The 21681-nt window shown below is 41.8% G+C and overlaps 1 protein-coding gene across 11 annotated transcripts in view; it reads left to right on the top strand.

Moving 5' to 3' along the window:
• LOC124143096 (SWI/SNF-related matrix-associated actin-dependent regulator of chromatin subfamily D member 1-like) overlaps positions 1-19599 on the top strand; it is a 46436-nt gene extending 26837 nt beyond the window's left edge. For 3 of the 11 annotated variants that reach the window (XM_046511892.2, XM_046511889.2, XM_048387808.1), the window contains 15 exons: positions 36-62; positions 5329-5443; positions 5999-6041; positions 7084-7206; positions 7826-7888; positions 8429-8488; positions 10154-10273; positions 11996-12097; positions 12487-12648; positions 13053-13150; positions 13724-13796; positions 14836-14916; positions 15853-15975; positions 17257-17358; positions 19134-19599. In XM_046511892.2, coding sequence (XP_046367848.1) covers positions 36-62; positions 5329-5443; positions 5999-6041; positions 7084-7206; positions 7826-7888; positions 8429-8488; positions 10154-10273; positions 11996-12097; positions 12487-12648; positions 13053-13150; positions 13724-13796; positions 14836-14916; positions 15853-15975; positions 17257-17358; positions 19134-19187 — 1346 coding nt within the window. In that variant the 3' untranslated portion in view covers positions 19188-19599. Of the gene's footprint in view, positions 1-35; positions 63-646; positions 2944-2968; positions 4875-5328; positions 5444-5998; positions 6042-7083; positions 7207-7825; positions 7889-8428; positions 8489-10153; positions 10274-11995; positions 12098-12486; positions 12649-13052; positions 13151-13723; positions 13797-14835; positions 14917-15852; positions 15976-17256; positions 17359-19133 lie in introns of those variants that run through there. The other 8 variants (XM_046511893.2, XM_046511891.2, XM_046511894.2 and 5 more) reach the window with 6 other exon arrangements.
• The last annotated feature ends 2082 nt before the right edge of the window (positions 19600-21681 follow it).

Here is a 21681-nt window from a genome sequence, read left to right as displayed (position 1 = left end):
ATGGTTGTAACAGACACTGGACATGTGTATTACAGGTAGTAGCAAGGCCAAAGACAACGCCAGTAAGTATGGTGAAATATACCATGCCTGTCATATTTAGTTTGCAGTGCCATGGATGTTGTGGAATGCCCTTCTCACATCAAACCATGCCATTTACAAACACTCACTGTGTGTGTTCATGTCTTTACTGTGCCCGAGTGTCAGAAATACTAAACATGCTAAATGTTCATCAGTCTTTTGTCTATTTCCACAATATATCTTTTAGAAATCAGATAAGTTGATGGGAACTTCATCCTGTTCAGATACTTTTGGGATATGGCCAACATGTTTTTATTACTTGGACTTGGTATGATCCTGCAGTTGGTTGGAGATGAGAAAAAATAGATAAACATAACCATGACAACAGTGCTCAAAGCAGCTCTTAAAAAAGGAGTAAGAGGCGACTAACGGGATCGGGTGGTCAGGCTCGCTGACTTGGTTTAAAGCATGGCATCGTATCCCAATTGAGTGGATCGATTCTCATGATATCAATCACTGGATTGTCTGGTCCAGACTCGATTATTTTTACAGACTGCCTTCATATAGCTGGAATATTGCTGATTGCGGCATTAAACAACCAACCAATCTTCAAGTAACTGGTATGTTTTGTTTCATAGACTTGAAAGAGCTATATCTAAGTCATCAAAATGAAAGGATGACAACTTTTTTCTTTTGTTGTTGTTGATTTATTCAAACGTTCGTGCTGGGTACCTGTGGTCCAAGTAGTAAAAACGGCGCTTGTCCGATGAAATAATTTCTTCATACAACTCATTATAGGACAATGTAAAATATGTGATGTGTGAAATTGTTTTTGGCATGTGTGATTGATGTGTGCCTACTACAAAATGTATGTGTGTTTAATCTCTAAGTTTGTTATTAAACTCCAATAGCAACCTTTGCAGTGTATGCTGAATATATTTGGGTAGAGTGCATATTAGTAACTTTAGTTGTGCTGCATATAGCATATAATTTGCTGGTTGTACTAGTTGCTCAGCCAGTGGTTGTAATTTATTTGCTAATTTAGTGCAGAATCAGCTATGCATAGCTAAAGCGGATTAGTTTTTGGGTAAATAGTTGCAGTTTGCCTTCAGATAGCTTCTTTGTATGCTGCTGTTACTGTTACATCAGCTATTAGCAGCAGATGTGTTGGTCTGTGCCAATCTACTGGTGTTGCAGCATGACTCTAGTTGACATGTAGTGTGTTATAGTATGCTTCTGTGTAAGGCATTGTGGTGTGTAATGCCACATCATCCTGCAGACAGTCCTGGTGCAGGGGGTTGTGTTGGAAATAGGAATATCATGATAATTGTATTCTGAGATTGGAATCATAGGTTCTGATTTACATTTACAGCGTAGTGAAGTACAGCCAGCGGAAGTACATGGCCCATAGAACTGTGTAATATAAACACTTGCTTCATGCACAGAACTGTGTGATATACCATGATATAAACTTGTTTCTAACATGTCTAACACAGTACTGTGTGATATATACCATGATATACACTTGCTTCTAACTCAGTACTGTGTGATATATACCATGATATATACTTGCTTCTAACACAGTACTGTGTAATATATGCTTAAGTCATACACAGAACTGTATGATAATAATGCATTTGCTTCTAGAATGACAGACTACACTGATATGAATTACATACCTTCTCTAATTTGCATGTGTGAGATATGTTTTGTAAAATAAAAATGCCAATAATTTTCATGATTGAGTGCTGCAAAACACATTGTTTGTTCCTGTCCTATGCTGAAAATAAATAGTGTAGGACATGAAGCTATTCTTCCAGAAATTCACTATTATGGAAACCAATTCTCTGAAGATGTGAATATGGCTGAGAAAAGATTCTGGTAGTGGTGAAAGATCAATTTTGGAAGATCCGTCTAAGGAATGTTAAAAAATGTTACATGCCACAAAAGTAGTTGCTCTTTTGGGAGCAAGGACAGGACCAGCAGCACCAGAACCTGTTTTGTTTCCCTGAATCATGTTGACAGGGCTACTCCTGTCTAGCTCCTTGTCTGTTGACCCCATGTAGGGCTGGACATGTCTCCAGTTCCTGGTGTACACAGGTCTGCCTGGCACAAACTTGGTTATTAACAACCATGGTACCACAGTTGGACAATTGTCCACTGATGAGGATTTAGTGATTCAGTGTATGGCCTGGCCTGTTGGTGTCATGCTATCGATCACAGGTCTTCCTGGCACAGACTTGGTTATTAACAACCACTGTAACACAGTTGGACTATTGTCCACTGATGAGGATTTAGTGATTCAGTGTATGGCCTGGCCTGTTGGTGTCATGCTATCGATCACAGGTCTTCCTGGCACAGACTTGGTTATTAACAACCACTGTAACACAGTTGGACTATTGTCCACTGATGAGGATTTAGTGATTCAGTGCATGGCCTGGCCTGTTGGTGTCATGCTATCGATCACAGGTCTTCCTGGCACAGACTTGGTTATTAACAACCACTGTTACAGTTCGAAAATTGCTGATTGTGGCATCCACAACGTTTTCTGACCTTTTGACCATTGTTTTGAAGGAACAGACTTTCCCTGTGTTTGTGTTTCTATTGGGTGTTGTGATCTAGACACGAGAGACAGGTGTCCAGGAATCACTCTTGAACTACTCCTGCTGTGTCAACCTCATCCAGCAGATGGACACCGGCAAAGGATGACACAGTAGCTGGTGTTTAATGTCAGGCCCAGGTTTGCAGAAGCTGAGTAAACAGTTGGCAAATGGCAGAGATCTTGTGTTTGATTGTTTATCCAAATGAATGTAGCCAGCCCACTCCCAAATGTCACACTGTGACACACTGCTGGCCAGCCATGCTGGGAGATGCATGTTTCAGGCCACGGACTCTATAGCTCTATGTCTTAGTGCTGCATTTCAAGTAAGTGGTTTGCTTCTCTTTGATTGGTTGACCATGTTTACAGTTGGTAACATTGTTGGTCAGAGTTTGGAACATGTGGTGTTATTGTGTAGAGACTGTATTCAATCTGAGATACTGGCACTTTCATGCCGAAAGAAGGGTGTGTTAGCATGTAGCAGATAGAGTAGCACTGGGTTACAATAGTATTTATTGGGTCAAGTTGAGTTGATGGCATCAGCTCATAGGGGTGTAATATTAGCATTGCTTGATGCCCATGTAAAATTCATCACTGGTCTAATGACCCTTGCATTTTGTTGATTCATGCCAAAATAGTTTCAAAGAAAATGGATAAAGGATTCCATTAATTTTTTGATGGATGTGCTTCAGTCAGAAATTCCATTGTTTCATGAATGAAGTGTTTTAGGTCATTTCCATGATATAAGCATACAGTGTTGATGCAAATAGGTGATTGTTAGGTCCAAAGGACATCTTGTTTGTAAGGTGATTATTGAGGTTTGTGTGTTTCCAGGTGGTAAACTGGATGATTGTGGAATGGATTGTTGCTCATGTTGTCAACCACTGGTTTATCTAGCCCAGACTATTTTTTAAAGGTTGTTTTCGTACTGCTGTTATAATACAACTTTCACCTTCCTCTCCTGGTCACTGGAAGCTGTTTTCATGGTTCTTCTTCTCTGATTTTTTCCTTTGTACAACTGAGCACCTTTTTGGTACAGTGAAGCAATATGATGAGAGTGTGTGTGTGATTGTGTGTTGATCCAATATGATCTCCCCAACACAAGGCCAGCAGAGAGTGTGTAGATGATCCAATGTGATCTCCCCAACACAAGGCCAGCAGAGAGTGTGTAGATGATCCAATATGATCTCCCCAACACAAGGCCAGCAGAGAGTGTGTAGTTGATCCAATGTGATCCCCCAACACAAGGCCAGCAGAGTGTGTGTAGATGATCCAATGTGATCTCCCCAACACAAGGCCAGCAGAGAGTGTGTAGATGATCCAATGTGATCTCCCCAACACAAGGCCAGCAGAGAGTGTGTAGATGATCCAATGTGATCTCCCCAACACAAGGCCAGCAGAGAGTGTGTAGATGATCCAATGTGATCTCCCCAACACAAAGCCAGCAGAGAGTGTGTAGATGATCCAATGTGATCTCCCCAACACAAGGCCAGCAGAGAGTGTGTAGATGATCCAATGTGATCTTCACAACACAAGGCCAGCAGAGAGTGTGTAGATGATCCAATGTGATCTCCCCAACACAAAGCCAGCAGAGAGTGTGTAGATGATCCAATGTGATCTCCCCAACACAAAGCCAGCAGAGAGTGTGTAGATGATCCAATGTGATCTCCCCAACACAAAGCCAGCAGAGAGTGTGTAGATGATCCAATGTGATCTCCCCAACACAAGGCCAGCAGAGAGTGTGTAGATGATCCAATGTGATCTTCCCAACACAAAGCCAGCAGAGAGTGTGTAGATGATCCCATGTGATCTCCCCAACACAAGGCCAGCAGAGAGTGTGTAGATGATCCAATGTGATCTTCCCAACACAAGGCCAGCAGAGAGTGTGTAGATGATCCAATGTGATCTCCCCAACACAAGGCCAGCAGAGAGTGTGTAGATGACTGAGAGCCCTGTCACATGGCTATCCGCTCATCCCTGCAGGACTCTGCTGTTGTAACCTTTAGAGGCTCTGTGTTTCATTGATTTTCTGGGTGTATATACATAAGTTAACACCTGCATTATTCCCAGAATGACAGTTGGTTGTTGATGGCATCGTACATGTCTGTACCAGGTCACTGTGACCTCCCTTCAACTGCCTGGTAAGCCTGGAGCACAGATTCGGTTGGTGTTTTCTGGCCTCGGTTCACATTTATTTTCTAATACATTGTCTCTTTCAAAATTTAGTATTGCAGATCATTAGAATGTTTGGGACATGGTGAGTGATTGAAATGCCTTGCATTATCAATGCCCTTCAGGGTATCGCTTGTATACTGTTGTAGGTAATCCCTGTGTGCTTGTTGGTTAAAGTACATCATGATGTATGATTAGAATGTCAGGGTGATCTGGAGGTATGTCAGTTATTGACGGATACTGTTTAATGTTTACAATGTTTCTGTTGTAGCAGGGTTCTGCTGATGTAAATATCTTACAGATAGGTTTGTGTTTCTCATGTTTCTCATTGCAGAATTCCTGGGTCAATCTGTGACTTGTCTGATTTTTTTTGTTTTAATAAACTTTGCTGATAAAAGTGCATTTATTAATACTTAAACAACTGGAAATATCAAGTGACTTAATGGTGCAGCTGGAGACAAATTATTGTGACGTGTTGTTTCATCTTTTGATACTGGTGATAAATTCTGTGTTTCTAACATGTTGAGATATGTATGTAGGTATGCCCCGACCAGGAATGTCGCCCATGTCCCACGGCCCTCCCCCAGGGATGTCCACCATGGATAGGAAGAGGCCTGCCCCGCCTGACCCTAGGACAGCGCATCAGTTGAAGGCGTAAGACTGCATTGTGGGATTGGTCAAACTAATACAGTGTTTTTATCTAACATTTTATGAGTGAACGAGTATGGTTTTACGCCGCTTTTAGCAATATTCCAGCAATATCACAGCGGGGGACACCAGAAATGGGCTTCACACATTGTACCCATGTCTGGAATCGAACCCGGGTCTTCGACATGATGAGCGAACGCTTTAACCACAAGGCTACCCGACCGCCCCTAACATTTTATGAGAATGTTTCCAGTACTCCACGCTTGTTGTAAGAGACGATGATGATTGGGTTGTCACAGTATGTCAAGCTGATAGCGTGTCATCATGCCCTGACGATCAGCTATCAATCACTGGTTTGTCCATCCCAGATTTCATTATTTACAGACCAATGGGATATAGCAGAAATTTTATTGACTGCAGCATAAAACATTGACATTCATGGAAACATGAAACAGTGTAGAAATTAGATTGAATGTAAGCATTATATTCTGGAAGATGATTGTGTCACTGTTATTCTGTAGCCACTTTGATAAATGTTATCCGTTTGCATTCACATTCCAGTAAGAAGAAAAAGAAGATAGCTGATAAGATTTTACCCCAGCGGGTGAGTATAGTCAGATAGGTGAAGTCAGCATGGTCATTAAATATAGTGTTCCCCTTAATGTTCCCCTTTTCTTTGTGACCATTGTCTTTGAAAGACTTAATAATCATGCTGATTAAACCATGTAACCATAAGGCAACACTATTCTTTATGATGTATGCAGTTAAAGCCTGATAGTTCGGACCCTGTTGAAAATCCGTTTTACAGACAATTACTGTCAGGAGCATCTCGAGATATAAAGTGACAGTACGCAGTAACAATTCGTTAATCAAGACATTTGTCTTTCCTACCAATTTCCTTGTGAACGATGCCATCAGGGTTTATGGGGTTTCATGTTTGTATATTGATTTGTCTGGAACAAGACTTTCAGTAGGTTGAAATGGCGAATTCAGGGATTAGTGAAACTTGGTTTTAATCTGCATATATGCATGCTTTATATACCCAGGCCATAATTTTCACAATAACATTTGAACCAAGTCAATGAGACACAATACAATCACATTGTCAGATATCATGTTTCAATCTTATATCTGTAGGGAAAAGGAAGCCACCTTTGTAATGTTTTGTTCTGATGTACACCCCACGACTTAGACATCATATAGTGATAGCATGGTGACGTGGTAGATGTCATGGTATGGGATAGAGCAGCACCAACGGTCAAGCTGTGTTACTGTTACTAAGTTTACAATACACTCTCTAAGAATTTGTTTATCAAGTTTTCAGCCTGACATATTGGTTTCCACACCTGTAAATAATGTATGAACTGCAGCACATTATTTAGCAATGTTAGTGAAGTAAAATGAGTTATTGTCTAGTTGAAATTGTCAAACTGACAGAAGAAGTACTCCTGAATAAATAGTTTCTTTTGTTGTAATGCGGTCAACAGAAATATCAACATGATCAAGGTCTAATACGGACTCTATGACTGGCAGACCAATCGCAATTCTAAAATGTCATGGTAGAATGACGTATAGTGGATGAATTGGAATGTAGCACTCCACTGTTATGTCTGCCATGAACTATCTTCCTTGTCTGTTGCGTGTAGGTACGGGACTTGGTGCCGGAGTCACAGGCGTACATGGACCTGCTGGCTTTTGAACGGAAGCTGGACGCCACCATTATGAGGAAGAGGTTGGACATCCAGGAAGCTCTCAAGCGCCCAATGAAAGTAAGCATGTGGATCTTTCTGTTGAATCAACCAACCATTAGCAGCTGAGGCCATTATCAATTATTAGATTTTCATCCCTGCCCACGTCCCCCCCACAACAACCCTGCCTCAGGTAGTATTATTGTCCTCCAAGAAGAAATTTGCTGCATGCTTTGCCCTGTCATGTTGCTGGATGAAATATGCCATATGCAGGTCCTACCACACATGTGAATCTTGTGAAGGCTTCAATCATCAGTTAGCTGACACATGAAATAGGCTGTTGGATTGGCTTGAAGTCATTTACACCACCAGGTCTGTGGCATCCATCTTTGAGGGAAGAACCTTGTGGAAATGCCTTTTTGGTCAATGGTGGCCAACTCGGGAGGCAGATTAGGATTTGGTTGAAGGGGCCATGTGCACTTGCCTCAAGTCACAAAGTGAACAATAGTTGGTGAAGGTTTGTGGTTGTAGACTGGCACGAGTTGACACATATGGTGTCTGAAGAATGAGGTAGGGGTGGGGTGTTGTTTGTGCTACCCTTTTAAAGATCTGGATCCACCAATGAACACTGTGGTGCTGTTTGGTGTGCTGATAATGAGAGAGCCTCACCTTGTTACACTGTCCTGTGTTCATGTTCCAGCAAAAGCGAAAGTTGAGGATCTTCATCTCCAACACATTCTATCCCCCCAAGCCTGAAGGAGAGGTGAGTGAAGGCTGATACATGTGTATCAAAGACAACCCCTGTTCACTTAAATCCGGAGTCTAAAAGTTGATGTATCCTACTCAGTTTTAAAGCTGTGATGCGTTTGGAGGATGCATATAAATTTGAAACACTATGTTTGTGTAATCTTGAAACTCAGGTCATATAGGGTGTTCTATTTTAACAACATGGTTTTCAGATCTGCCAAACACTTGTTACATTTAATATGATACCTGTTCTGTAATAAATAAACCCTTCAAAATTTGGCTAACATTGCCGACAGAGCAAGGGGAAGTAACCCTTTGTCCTGGCATTCCTAGAAACATTTCCTTCATTTCACATTTTACAATATCTGTTATCTCAATTTTTCACTAATTTGAAGATGACTGTTTATTAAAAAAATGTTGTTTAGATAGACAAGTTTAATTATTGCAACCACTGACCCTTTGTTTCTTTTGATGAACATGTGTAAACGAGTAATTAAAACCGAGACCAAGATTTGTTATGAGAGTTTCTGTCATCTTGAGATGCTGTGTGTTGCAGGATGGAGAGGAGTCGGTGCCAAGCTGGGAGCTGAGGGTGGAGGGGAGACTGCTGGAGGATGTGAGTACACCCTAGAGTACACTACTGAGTACATAACAGTACATTACTGAGAACACTGTAGACACTCTACTCAAACCACTACAAGATGAAGACAAGTTGTTTTCTCAGGAACAAGTAACAGGGATCTATTGCTACTGCTTGATGCATGTCATTGTATTTTAATTGGGTAAATCCATGCTCACGATGTCAATCACAAGATTGTCTTGTCCAGACAGATTATTTACAGTTAGCCGTCATATAGCTTGAATATTGTTGATTGCAGTGTAAAACAACTCACAAACAATCATTAACAGGAATTAATATAAAAGGGTTGTTAAGTCTTGTCAGCTTGGGTGTATGAATTGGAATGTCTAGTGCAGACACATTATTTTACAGACCGCTGTCATATAGCTGGAATATTGATGGGTTAAACAACAAACAAGACAAACAAAAGAAAACTAACAATGATGAAGTAATAGAAAATGTTTCATAATTTGGTGCATATCTTTGAATATACACGTGCTCAAAATTGACCAATCACGAAACTTGTAGTAGATTTCGGCAAGAAAGTGTCATTAGAAACAAATTTTAATCCAATGAAATCGCTTGTTATAACTACGGGGAAAAAAACAGGCGATGTTATGAAAGCGCGATTACGAAATGAATGACCGCCATGTTGTGACAGCAACTACATGTGTGTGACAGTGTCACCTCAAATTGGATTGCCCACTAATTAAGAATATAAACTTCGCTTGTGGTTCTCTTTTATTGCATGCATGCGCTTCTAAGATCAAAGGATGTATAGTGTGAAAAGTTAACTAGTTGAACAATAGTATTTCCGGGACTTGCCGCGGATGTTTTCAAACAGATTATTAGAACTCCATTCAGCGATAAACGGTTGATTATGCAATGAGAAGTGTTATGTGCAAATGAACAACGAACAACAATACCATTATGTCTGTGTAAAACTCTCAGTAATAAAAGTGTACATAAATTTTGGGAGCCATGCGTTATCGCGCGTAGTAACCGAGGTAGCGCTTTATCGAAGAGCGCAATAGCAAGGATCACTCTAGATACAGCATGAAAGCGTAAGATAAGTCCAGTTTTGACAGTTTCCACTTAAACTGCATTTTAGTAGATTTCCTGTTGTAGAAATTACAACGGAACACAGGATGAAACAATGTGTACATTTATACGACGTATATAAGTCTGCAGTACAATCAATGGACCCAACTGATAATAACAGAGAGAGAGAGACACACACAATCGGTTCAGCCCTCTGTAATGCCATCTCTCTCTCGACCGTTACCCTAAAAAACTAACTGGCACACTATGTCACACAATTACATCCCAATCTCTCAGCATCTATATACATACACAACATAGAATGTAACCAATTGGAGATACAAACAAACCTCGAGCGTCAAACGAAACCAGAAGTGATATTGTGTGGAATACGAAGTAGATAACTCCGTCATGGGATAACATATTAAGTCATTGTTGGGATTAATTTTTCTGGGTTTGGGAGTTGTTAAATGAGAAGTCATTGAAAACAAATGTTTATCCTTGAATGCTTAAAAAGTGCTTGAATTTAGAGTCCAAAGATGTGTATGAAGCCTGCAATGTATAATGTACTGGGTGGCTCACCCATGATATGTACTGATGCTGTTGCATTGTGCCTTCTAGTCTGCAACAGCCAAGCTGAGTGATGCCAACAAAGTCAAGAGGAAGTTCTCCTCCTTCTTCAAGAGTCTGGTCATCGAGCTGGACAAAGATCTATATGGCCCAGACAACCATCTCGTGGAGGTCAGTAGTTTGATGGCTTGGACAGATGCATCAGAACACAGATGACACTAGGGGTTTATACGTTCCTGTTTTGTGTGTACGTCAATTCTCAAACAAAGCAACAGGTTTTGTAAGTCATGATAATGACTGTGAATGAATATGAAACCAGCCTGATATTTTCTGGAGCTAGCTTTAACATGCGAACAATAACAAGGCGTAACTTAATCTGATAATAGAATACCATTAGAACAAATTTATCCACCTCATGATACCTGTGAAGATCCGGGGTAGAAGAGGTCTTCAGCAACCCATGCTTGCCTTAAAAGGTGACTATGTTTGTTATAAGAGGCAACTAATCAGGTTGGTCAGCGTCAGTGACTTTGATGATGCATGTCATCGTATCCCAATTGTGTAGATTGTTGCGTATGATGTCAGTCACTGAATTGTCTGGTCCAGACTTGATTATTTACAGACCGCTGTCATATTGCTGGAATATTGCTGAGTGCCGCGTTAAACAACACACAAACAAACATTAACGTGAATTAGCATAAAATGGTTGTTAAGTCTTATCAGCTTAAGGAACATGGAGAATTGCATGCAAAAATGAGGCAAATTAAGTACACCAAATAGTAGCTCAATAATTATTGATTATTTCTCGTTTAAATGGAATTGTGACTGAAGTATGGTTGATGGTATGAAATTGATAGGTTGGTGTATCCTGACATCCCTAGTTTGTTCTAGTATGTCGTGTTCCTGCAGGGCGTGGCACACAGATCAGGTTTAGTGAGAGTAGGTTGATCAGGATGTGTTACTTCCCTTGTCAAGCTTGAGGGTGTCTCTTGGGCTTCAGTCCTGCCCAGTGTGTAACACAGGTTATTTATACCATATGGTGTCACCTTATGACACCAGTGACTTTGTTCAAGATATACTTTTGTTCACGCAGCAATAAATGGATACCTGGTAGGATGCACAATTCTTCTAGTGCCTAATGGACGGTTTGAATTGTATTATATAACACAGCTATGCGATAAGTCGCAAAGAACAATGAAGAACAAGGATAGGTTCATTTCACAAAAAAAGATTGTTCTATCTTGACATCCTTTTTGGAAATTTGAATATGCGCTCGCAACTTGATGACATCATATATTGGATGACGTTATTTTTTAGAGGCAGGGGTATTGTAAGTTGTTCCCCATAGATGTAGCTGGGCTACGCAGATAAACGTGGCTGTTATAGTGGCTGAACAAATGCATCCAAAAGTGGGACTGACATGACAATTGGTAATCATGGTAATAGGAGAAAAGGTACAGATAATTGACAAGAGGATTGTGAGAATATGCAGGAAATACCAAACTTAACCCACCTGTTCGTTAAATGGACTTGTCCGACATTTCCGAGGTCGGATTGTATTCAGGGAGTAACCGTTACTAAAATTTGGGTAAATATGTTTAAAGCTTGTCCATTTTAAAGAGGCTGTACATAATGTTGATATCTCATATGAGAATTATTAAGTGGACAATACATTTAAAGTGCTGCATTTAAATAAAAAAGTTAGATGTTACATCCTTTGATGGAACCCATGATCATGGATTCCAATCACCTGAATAAACCCTTGGTTCGTCAGCCCCCATGCTCATTCCTTTCCCCTCACGTTGTGCCAATACAAGAGTGAAATACTGTTCAAAGCAGCATAAGCTGAACACATGCAATCTGGGTAATGTTAGTGTTACTGTTTCTCCCTAGTGGCATCGCACACCCAACACACAGGAGACGGATGGCTTCCAGGTGAAGCGACCTGGCGACCAGAATGTCAAGTGCACTGTGCTGTTGATGCTGGACTACCAGGTAGGCAGGTGTTTAATAGCAAGCTCCTAATCATGTATATGCTTATTGATATGCACCCGTGAAGATCCGGGTTAGAATTGGTCTTCAGAAACCCATGCTTGCCGTAAAAGGCGACTATGCTTGTTGTAAGAGGTGACTAATGGGAGACATGCTCGGAGACATGGTTGGTGCATGTCATTGTATCCCAATTGTGTATTATGTCAATCACTTGATTATCTATCTGGTCCAGACTCGATTCTTATGACTGTCGCCATACTGCTAAAAACTACCACTGGTTTGGCTGGCCAGACTCCATTGTTTGCTACCTTGATATCGCTGGAATATCACTGACTGGAGTAAGACAAGATTATAGAGCAAGGAATCATGTGAATATTCTCGGCATGTTCCAGCCGATGCAGTTCAAGTTGGACCCCCGCCTAGCCCGCCTGCTGGGGATCCACACCCAGACCCGCCCCGTCATCATCAACGCCCTGTGGCAATACATCAAGACCCACAAGCTGCAGGACGAGCATGAGCGCGAGTACATCAACTGTGACAGATACCTCGAACAGGTACAGCGAGCATCTTAACTCTAATGTAAACTTGTTGGTGAACACAATTAAGACTTTATCCAACATATGATGTATGTAAGGCCATGAAAAAATGTATAATGTTTTTCTCAAGAGGTTCATTGTGAAAATGACCAGGCCACAATGCTTATCATTATCAATTTTGTCTTGATCAGTCAGGAAACTTATTAAAATGTGTCAAAAAGCATGGGAGTATAGTTTAGGCAAGGGGAGATAATTCGTCCATGAAACAAACACTCTTGACATTCAAAGCACTGATTTAAAAACCAGACTTTTTTAAGTCACCAAACGGAAATGTATTGATGCCCTGAAATAATATCATTGACGAGTTTGAAGTGAGTGGCAGCCTCACCCATGTTGTGATGTACCTGTCTGTATATTTTCAGATATTTGAGTGCAAGCGAATGAAGTTTGCAGAGATCCCTGCCAAGCTACACCCCCTCCTGATGCCCCCGGACCCCATCGTCATCAACCACATCATCACGTTAGTATGCTTTAACATTTGCTCTCAACCAAAACTTCAAACAATGAGTTACAGTAATGCAAATTCATAAGTGCAGTTGATTACTGTTTCCCCCCAAATGGTGAAAGAATGATACCTTATTTCTTTTGTGGGCAGATGGGTGGTCAGAGAATCAGCAAAGTTGTATCCCTTTGTCACAGCAGGATCGTCTGAATTCCAGATTTGTCTTGATTATGGTCCTTGGTTTGTCAATTGCGTGGATCGAGGCACATGATGTCAATCAGTGGATTGTCTGGTCCAGACTCGATTATTTACAGACTGCCATCATATAGCTGGAATATTGCTGAATGCGACGTAAAACAACAAACCAAAACCTAAAGTGGAAAATGTCCTGACCTGTGGTGCTTATGCTTTCCTAACACATTAAGCTATTACTGATACCAACCTGTTGTTAAGCAGGGTTCAACCCATTATTGCTTATATTTTCAATTTGGCCAATATATTTTTTCTGGTAGGTACTTTACATTTAGAGAATGTTTCTTCACATGGCACAGAGGGTAATTTTGAGGACTGTAATATGTAAATAATGAGCAGATTTAACCCGTTTTCCAGAGTTGAAGGTCCGGACGCCAAGAAGACAGCCTGCTATGACATTGATGTGGAAGTGGTAGGTATAGCACGTGTTCATATCAGCCAGGGGAGGTAACTCACAACTAAAGGTAGAAATGTTTCCTATTTATTTAGTGAATAATTTGATAAGTTTATATTTCCTATTATAATGTGTATTGCTGTAATCAGTGTGAAATGATGTGATCGATATATATCAACGACGTATAAATACTTCTGTTTACATGCAATGGCTGTATTTGGAATCAGCAGAATCTTTCTCCATGTTTGAGATGGGTAAGATGGTTACTGGATGACCTCATCATCTGCTGAGTTCGTGTAGCTAGTGTTTGGATGGATGGTCACCTGGGAAGACACATCTGTGGCCTTACGGAGTTGCATCTCTTGGCCATTCCAGGAACCACTTGTCAGGGGTTCGAATTTGAGGTTGACCCTAGGTCTGATCTGATTGGTCTGTCAGTGCCATGCCTGTGCTTGTGGGTTGGTGGTAAACATCTACTAATGTCATTTTGGACCCTACTCCCACAACAAACTGACATTCCTTCATGTGACTGAAATAGCATCAAAAAAGGCATTAAACCCAACTCATTCACTCATTATGAAAAGACATGATTTGGGTTAAATTGATGTCTGTCACTTTGGCCTTTCCTACCACATTAAGAAGACATACTATGATATGACTGAAATATTTGTTGACCAACGTATCTGATGGACCACTCATGCCTCTACCAGTGTCTGATATACTCTCCATGGACCACTAACTAGTGTTTTTGTCTACCAGTGTCTAGTATATACTGATGGACCACTAACTAGTTCCTCAGACAATCATCTACCACAGTGTCTGATAGATGCTCATGGACCACTAACTACTGTCTTACTCTACCAGTGTCTGATAGACACTCTATGGACCACTAACTAGTGTCTTAGTCTACCACTGTCTGAAAGACACTCCATGGAGTACTAACAAGCCTGGTTCAGGCTGGCTCACACTATGCAGGTGACCTAGCTGTGATATTGCTGACTACCGTGTGCATGGGACTTGTTCACTGCCTGACTGAGTGTATGACTGTATTCACTAGGACGACACCTTGAAGCAGCAGATGAACTCCTTCCTGCTGTCCACGCAGAGTCAGCAGGAGATCGCCTCCCTCGACAACAAGGTGGGTCTGACAATAGAGAGGATACCTAGGGGGCCCCCCCTGTGTCTTGCCATGTCCATATACCTCCTTCAGAAGTTGAGACTCGGTAAACCTAGCATGGTCACCAGTACAAGAAAATATAAATGCCCTTTGACTCAACATGGGTCAGTTAAAAAATGTATATTATTTTCTGTTGTTTTGGCTAACCTGCCTTGGTATCCATCTAGGTTGAACTTATGCGATCTGACATCTCTTTTTTTTTTCCCCTACATATAATTCATACTGAGTCGAAATAGTTGAACTAAATCAGCACAAGTCAATTAAGTCATAAAATTACATTAGTAGCCTTTTATAAACATGTGCTGATATGTTTGATATCAAAAGACTGAAGGGACGGATCCTATTTGCCTTTCTATGTCAGTTTGAATAATAAACCAATAATCAGATAAATGTTTATAACCACATTATAATGTCCAGATGAGGTGCACATGGATATGAACAAGAACCGTACACGTCTCACTTTTGTGCATGTTCAAACTTTCAGCAACCACTTTATTAACATTGTTTTCATATCCATGAAATTTTGAAAACTAAATGGTGTCTTTTCTATTTGTAATGATTTGTTGAGTGTTTGTGTGTACTGTATCCTTGTGTTGACTCATGTTGAGGGTGCCCATGTGGCGATGCAGAGTTGTGTCCCTTGTCATCACCATACTATTGCTTGTGGGTTTCAACAAAGTAATTGTCTCAGACTTGCCTCAGTTTGGGCCCAATTTAAGCTGAAAAGCTGTGATTGTGGTGAATTATCTGAAATACTTTAAAAAGCAATATGAACCTAACTGACTTACTGATTACATATTTACATATTACATTGCAAATATTTGAAGAATTGTTTGGTCATTCGGATTGTTATGTGTGGATGCCTTGCTGTGTGACTAAACTGAGAGCGTGTTGCAGATCCATGAGACAGTGGAGACTATCAACCAACTCAAGACCAACAGAGAGTTCTTCCTCAGCTTTGCCAAGGATCCTCAGGAATTCATCAACAACTGGCTCATCTCTCAAACAAGAGACCTGAAGGTAGGACCTTGTACATTAAGGCAGCTAAAATACCTCACCCCCGTGGGGATTCCAGGATAAAACAGGCCTCAAGCCACCTATGCTGGTCGTAAGAGGCAGCTAAAATACCTCACCCCCGTGGGGATTCTAGGGTAAAATAGTCCTCAAGCCACCTATGCTGGTCGTAAGAGGCAGCTAAAATACTTCACCCCCGTGGGGATTCTAGGATAAAATAGGTCCCAGCCACCTATGCTGGTCGTAAGAGGCAGCTAAAATACCTCACCCCTGTGGGGATTCCAGGATAAAACAGGCCTCCAGCCATCTATGCTGGTCGTAAGAGGCAGCTAAAATACCTCACCCCCGTGGGGATTCTAGGGTAAAATAGTCCTCAAGCCACCTATGCTGGTCGTAAGAGGCAGCTAAAATACTTCACCCCCGTGGGGATTCTAGGATAAAATAGGCCTCCAGCCACCTATGCTGGTCGTAAGAGGCAGCTAAAATACTTCACCCCCGTGGGGATTCTAGGATAAAATAGGCCTCCAGCCACCTATGCTGGTCGTAAGAGGCAGCTTAAATACTTCACCCCCGTGGTGATTCTAGGATAAAATAGGCCTCCAGCCACCTATGCTGGTCGTAAGAGGCAGCTTAAATACTTCACCCCCGTGGGGATTCTAGGATAAAATAGGCCTCCAGCCACCTATGCTGGTCGTAAGAGGCAGCTAAAATACTTCACCCCCGTGGGGATTCTAGGATAAAATAGGCCTCCAGCCACCTATGCTGGTCGTAAGAGGCAGCTAAAATACCTCACCCCCGTGGGGATTCTAGGATAAAATAGGCCTCCAGCCACCTATGCTGGTCGTAAGAGGCAGCTTAAATACTTCACCCCCGTGGTGATTCTAGGATAAAATAGGCCTCCAGCCACCTATGCTGGTCGTAAGAGGCAGCTAAAATACCTCACCCCCGTGGGGATTCTAGGATAAAATAGGCCTCCAGCCACCTATGCTGGTCGTAAGAGGCAACTAAATGATCGGATGGTCATATTTATTAATTACAGATATATTACAAAATATTCAGCTTCACAAAATGTATCTTTACTCTTTATTTCAACTTACTCAAGTATTCTATTACCACATAAAATTAAGAAAAGAGTTTTTTAGCATATGAACAGGCTTATTTTGGAGACTGTACCATGAAGCATGGCTTATTTCAGTTGAACTTATTTCATAGGTACAAAATAGGTTTTGCGATGCGAATCACTGGGTAAGAGTGTTTTAAGCTGACTGAATATATCAATCACTTCAGAGCATGACGGACGTGGTGGGTAACCCAGAGGAGGAGAGGCGGTCGGACTTCTTCTACCAGCCCTGGTCACAAGAGGCAGTGTGCAGATACTTCTACAGCAAGGTAGGCACTGTGTGGACTTCACACACAACACTGGCAGAGGTGGCCTAATGACAAGTATATCTACAGCAGGCACTGTGTGGACCTCACACTCAACCCTGGCAGAGATAGCCTAGTGACAAGTATATCTACAGCAAGGTAGGCACTGTGTGGACCTCACACTCAACCCTGGCAGAGATAGCCTAGTGACAAGTATATCTACAGCAAGGTAGGCACTGTGTGGACCTCACACTCAACCCTGGCAGAGATAGCCTAGTGACAAGTATATCTACAGCAAGGTAGGCACTGTGTGGACCTCACACTCAACCCTGGCAGAGGTAGCCTAGTGACAAGTATAGCTACAGCAAGGTAGGCACTGTGTGGACCTCACACTCAACCCTGGCAGAGATAGCCTAGTGACAAGTATATCTACAGCAAGGTAGGCACTGTGTGGACCTCACACTCAACACTGGCAGAGGTAGCCTAGTGACAAGTATATCTACAGCAGGCACTGTGTGGACCTCACACTCAACCCTGGCAGAGGTAGCCTAGTGACAAGTATATCTACAGCAGGCACTGTGTGGACCTCACACACAACACTGGCAGAGGTAGCCTAGTGACAAGTATATCTACAGCAAGGTAGGCACTGTGTGGACCTCACACACAACACTGGCAGAGGTAGCCTAGTGACAAGTATATCTACAGCAGGCACTGTGTGGACCTCACACTCAACACTGGCAGAGGTAGCCTAGTGACAAGTATATCTACAGCAGGCACTGTGTGGACCTCACACTCAACCCTGGCAGAGGTAGCCTAGTGACAAGTATATCTACAGCAGGCACTGTGTGGACCTCACACTCAACACTGGCAGAGGTAGCCTAGTGACAAGTATATCTACAGCAAGGTAGGCACTGTGTGGACGTCACACTCAACCCTGGCAGAGGTAGCCTAGTGACAAGTATAGCTACAGCAAGGCAGGCACTGTGTGGACCTCACACACAACACTGGCAGAGGTAGCCTAGTGACAAGTATAGCTACAGCAGGCACTGTGTGGACCTCACACTCAACACTGGTAGAGGTAGCCTAGTGACAAGTATATCTACAGCAAAGTAGGCACTGTGTGGACCTCACACTCAACCCTGGCAGAGATAGCCTTGTGACAAGTATATCTACAGCAGGCACTGTGTGGACCTCACACTCAACACTGGCAGAGGTAGCCTAGTGACAAGTATATCTACAGCAAGGTAGGCACTGTGTGGACCTCACACACAACACTGGCAGAGGTAGCCTAGTGACAAGTATATCTACAGCAAGGTAGGCACTGTGTGGACCTCACACTCAACACTGGCAGAGGTAGCCTAATGACAAGTATATCTACAGCAAGGTAGGCACTCACTCAGTGGAGTGGCCCTGACTGCATGTATGACAGGTGTATCTATTGCTAGGGGTCTCTCAGGTAGCCTCGTGGTTAAAGCGTTAGCTCGTCACGCCGAAGACCCGGGTTCGATTCCTGACATGGGTACAATGTGTGAAGCCCATTTCTGGTGTCCCCCGCCGTGATTTTGCTGTAATATTGCTAAAAGAGGCGTAAAACCATACTCACTCACTCTATTGCTTGAATTAAAATATCAGGATTTAGGTTCAGTTGGTGTCTAAACCTTGTTGAGAACTTGTCCTTTGGAATAGGTTTTAATCAAAGGAAAAATGCTAAGCTTGCTAAAACCTAAATAAATGCTCTGTGTTTGGGACTTGTGGTGGGGTTGCAGACTAGATACATGGTAAAAATGGGATTGTTTCAGGTTCAACAACGTCGCACCGAACTGGAGCAGGCCCTGGGTATCCGCAACACCTAGAGCTGCAGCATCGACTGACACAGCTGCAGCATCGACTGACACAGCTGCAGCATCCTTCCCGCCTCACACTGCCTTGGATGGAACTGTCATCATGGTGGAAGCTAGGTTGAACACAAGAATGGGATAACTGGAGCTCATGAGTTTACTGGTTTTTAAACCAGTAATTCTTTTATGAACATGAATTGTATTGTCACCAGGCACAAGTGTTTTTTGAATCTCTGACAGTTTTAATCCTAAAGTATAATAGAGCTTGTCATATAGACCCAGTTGTTTTATGAACAAAAATGAATGAATGAAAAGCCAGGAACATATCCATTGCCATTCTTCATGCATCAGTAACTGTTGACAGTTGCATCCTGCATCCTGCTTCAGTAATCATATACCTTCAAAATAAAGTCCACTTCATATCTCAGATGGCCATGTTTTGTTTTGTGTGGCAGTGAATCAATGGTAAGATCTGTATTTGTATACTGCGGAGGCATTCAAAAATATATCAACACTCATCGATAAAAGTTGACAAACTTTTATCGCCTCCTGTTTATTTGATTCAAAAGACATAGGGTGAGATTCTCCATGTGACCAATCAAAGGAGATAGGAAATGCAAGATTTAAACTTTCTCTTCAGTGTTTTTGAAGCAGAAATTTTGTTTACCCTTAGCACTGATGTTTCGAATGGTGTATACAAAATTCAGAATAGTGTAAGTGTAGATTGTGAAATTTGATACACCATGTTATTTCTTTTAATGATTGGGCCATATACCTTTGACTATGCACCTTCACCATCATGGGTTTGTTATATTTTACCATTAAATGTGAAAACAAACAACCCAGAGTGTGTTTGGATTTTTAAAAACGAATCATACCAGTCTGCTTGCTGTGAGGATGCTCTGACCGATGAGAGCTCAGATTACACTACACTATAAAATCGGCATTAGTCCGGACTAGTACAAGCAGACACGACGCACATGCACACATAAGTCAATGCCATTTCAGATGGTAGATATGCATAAATTTTAGTTGTCACAATGACAATGGGAGTTGTCACTGTGCCCTGACAAAATTTGTTGCTCGTGGGTTTTCACTTTAGTCAATAACTCAATAAAATTTGAACTTCTGTCCATTCTGATTTCTAACACATTTTCAAAACTTTCTTTTATGTATTACGAAGCCATCTATTAGGGGTGGACATTGGTAGCCCCATGGGTTAAGTATCCATCTCATAGGTTTGAATCCCATATTCACCCTATTGATGTTCCGAGGTTTGGTAGCACCAGAGCCTTGCTCATGGATTTCACCAAAGTGAAAAAAGTTTAAGTCCTGTTATCAGGTTAATCTAACAATTTGAGGTTATCTTCCCAAATTCTGCTCGAATTGGAAATATTTGTGAAAGATCAAAACAAATGTTATGATTTGGTAATACAGGAGTGGCTAGGTTTTTATTCATTGGCAGCCTCAGCAACTTTGATTCAAGCCTCCCAAACCCATAGATCAGTCGATCAAAGGTGAAATGGGGTTCATCCTTATCCGTATGTTCAAGATTATTGGACGTGCATGCGTGCGCTTGTGCTAGTCCAGACTAATGCAGATTTTATAGTTCTAGTGACCCGTGAAGATCCGGGGTAGTTTAGGTTTTCAAATACCCATGCTTGCCATAAAAGGCGACTATGGTTGTCCTAAGAGGCGACTAACGGGATCAGGTGGTCGGACTTGCTGACTTGGTTGATGCAATCACTGGATTGTCTGGTCTATTATTTACAGACCGCTGTCATATAGCTGGAATATTGCTAAGTGCAACTTTAAACAACAAACAGACAAACAATTATAGTTCTAGCCCACTCAGATGCCATGCTGCAGTTAACACAATTACCCCACTCAGACACAGTATACTGACTCCGAGCTGACCAGTCCTTGTTTAAGCCCCTTAATGCCGAGCATCAGGCAGGGTTACAACAAGTACAATCTTTCAACATCTTTTGGTGTGACGTGGCCTGGGATCGAACCCTCAAACCTTCCGATCCCTGGGCAGATGCTCTACCACTAGACCACTGAGATGGTCACCTCCTGGTTTAAACACAGAAACAAATGTATATTGATTATAAAAAAATGAAACTGATAACTGTTTTCTGGTTTCCATGATGACTCATGTTTCTCCTAGCAATAGGGAAACACATTGCTTGCCTTTCTTGCTGTCTCCAGTATCTTTAAAACAAATATCCAAATTTGAATCTCAAAACCAGCAACATAACTGTCAACATGAAACCGATGGACACAAGGCCAATGTGAAAGAGGTTATATATCCTGTTCGCAATAGCAAACTAGAACCCGAGTCGCCTCCAGACAGATGTATATATATCTTAAGTCTTTGAATGGCATTTGACCCCTGAAGATCTGGGGTAGAATAGGTCTTCAGCAACCCATGTTTGCTGTAAAAGGCGACTATGCTTGTCGTAAGAGGTGACTAACGGGATCGGGTGGTCAGGCTCGCTTGGTTGAT

This window comes from Haliotis rufescens, unplaced genomic scaffold, assembly GCF_023055435.1.
Source record: "Haliotis rufescens isolate VD_foot unplaced genomic scaffold, xgHalRufe1.0.p SCAF_10, whole genome shotgun sequence".
Lineage (NCBI taxonomy): Eukaryota > Metazoa > Mollusca > Gastropoda > Lepetellida > Haliotidae > Haliotis > Haliotis rufescens.
The sequence above is the reverse complement of the archived record's forward strand: the minus strand, read 5'-3'. Positions and strand labels throughout refer to the sequence as shown.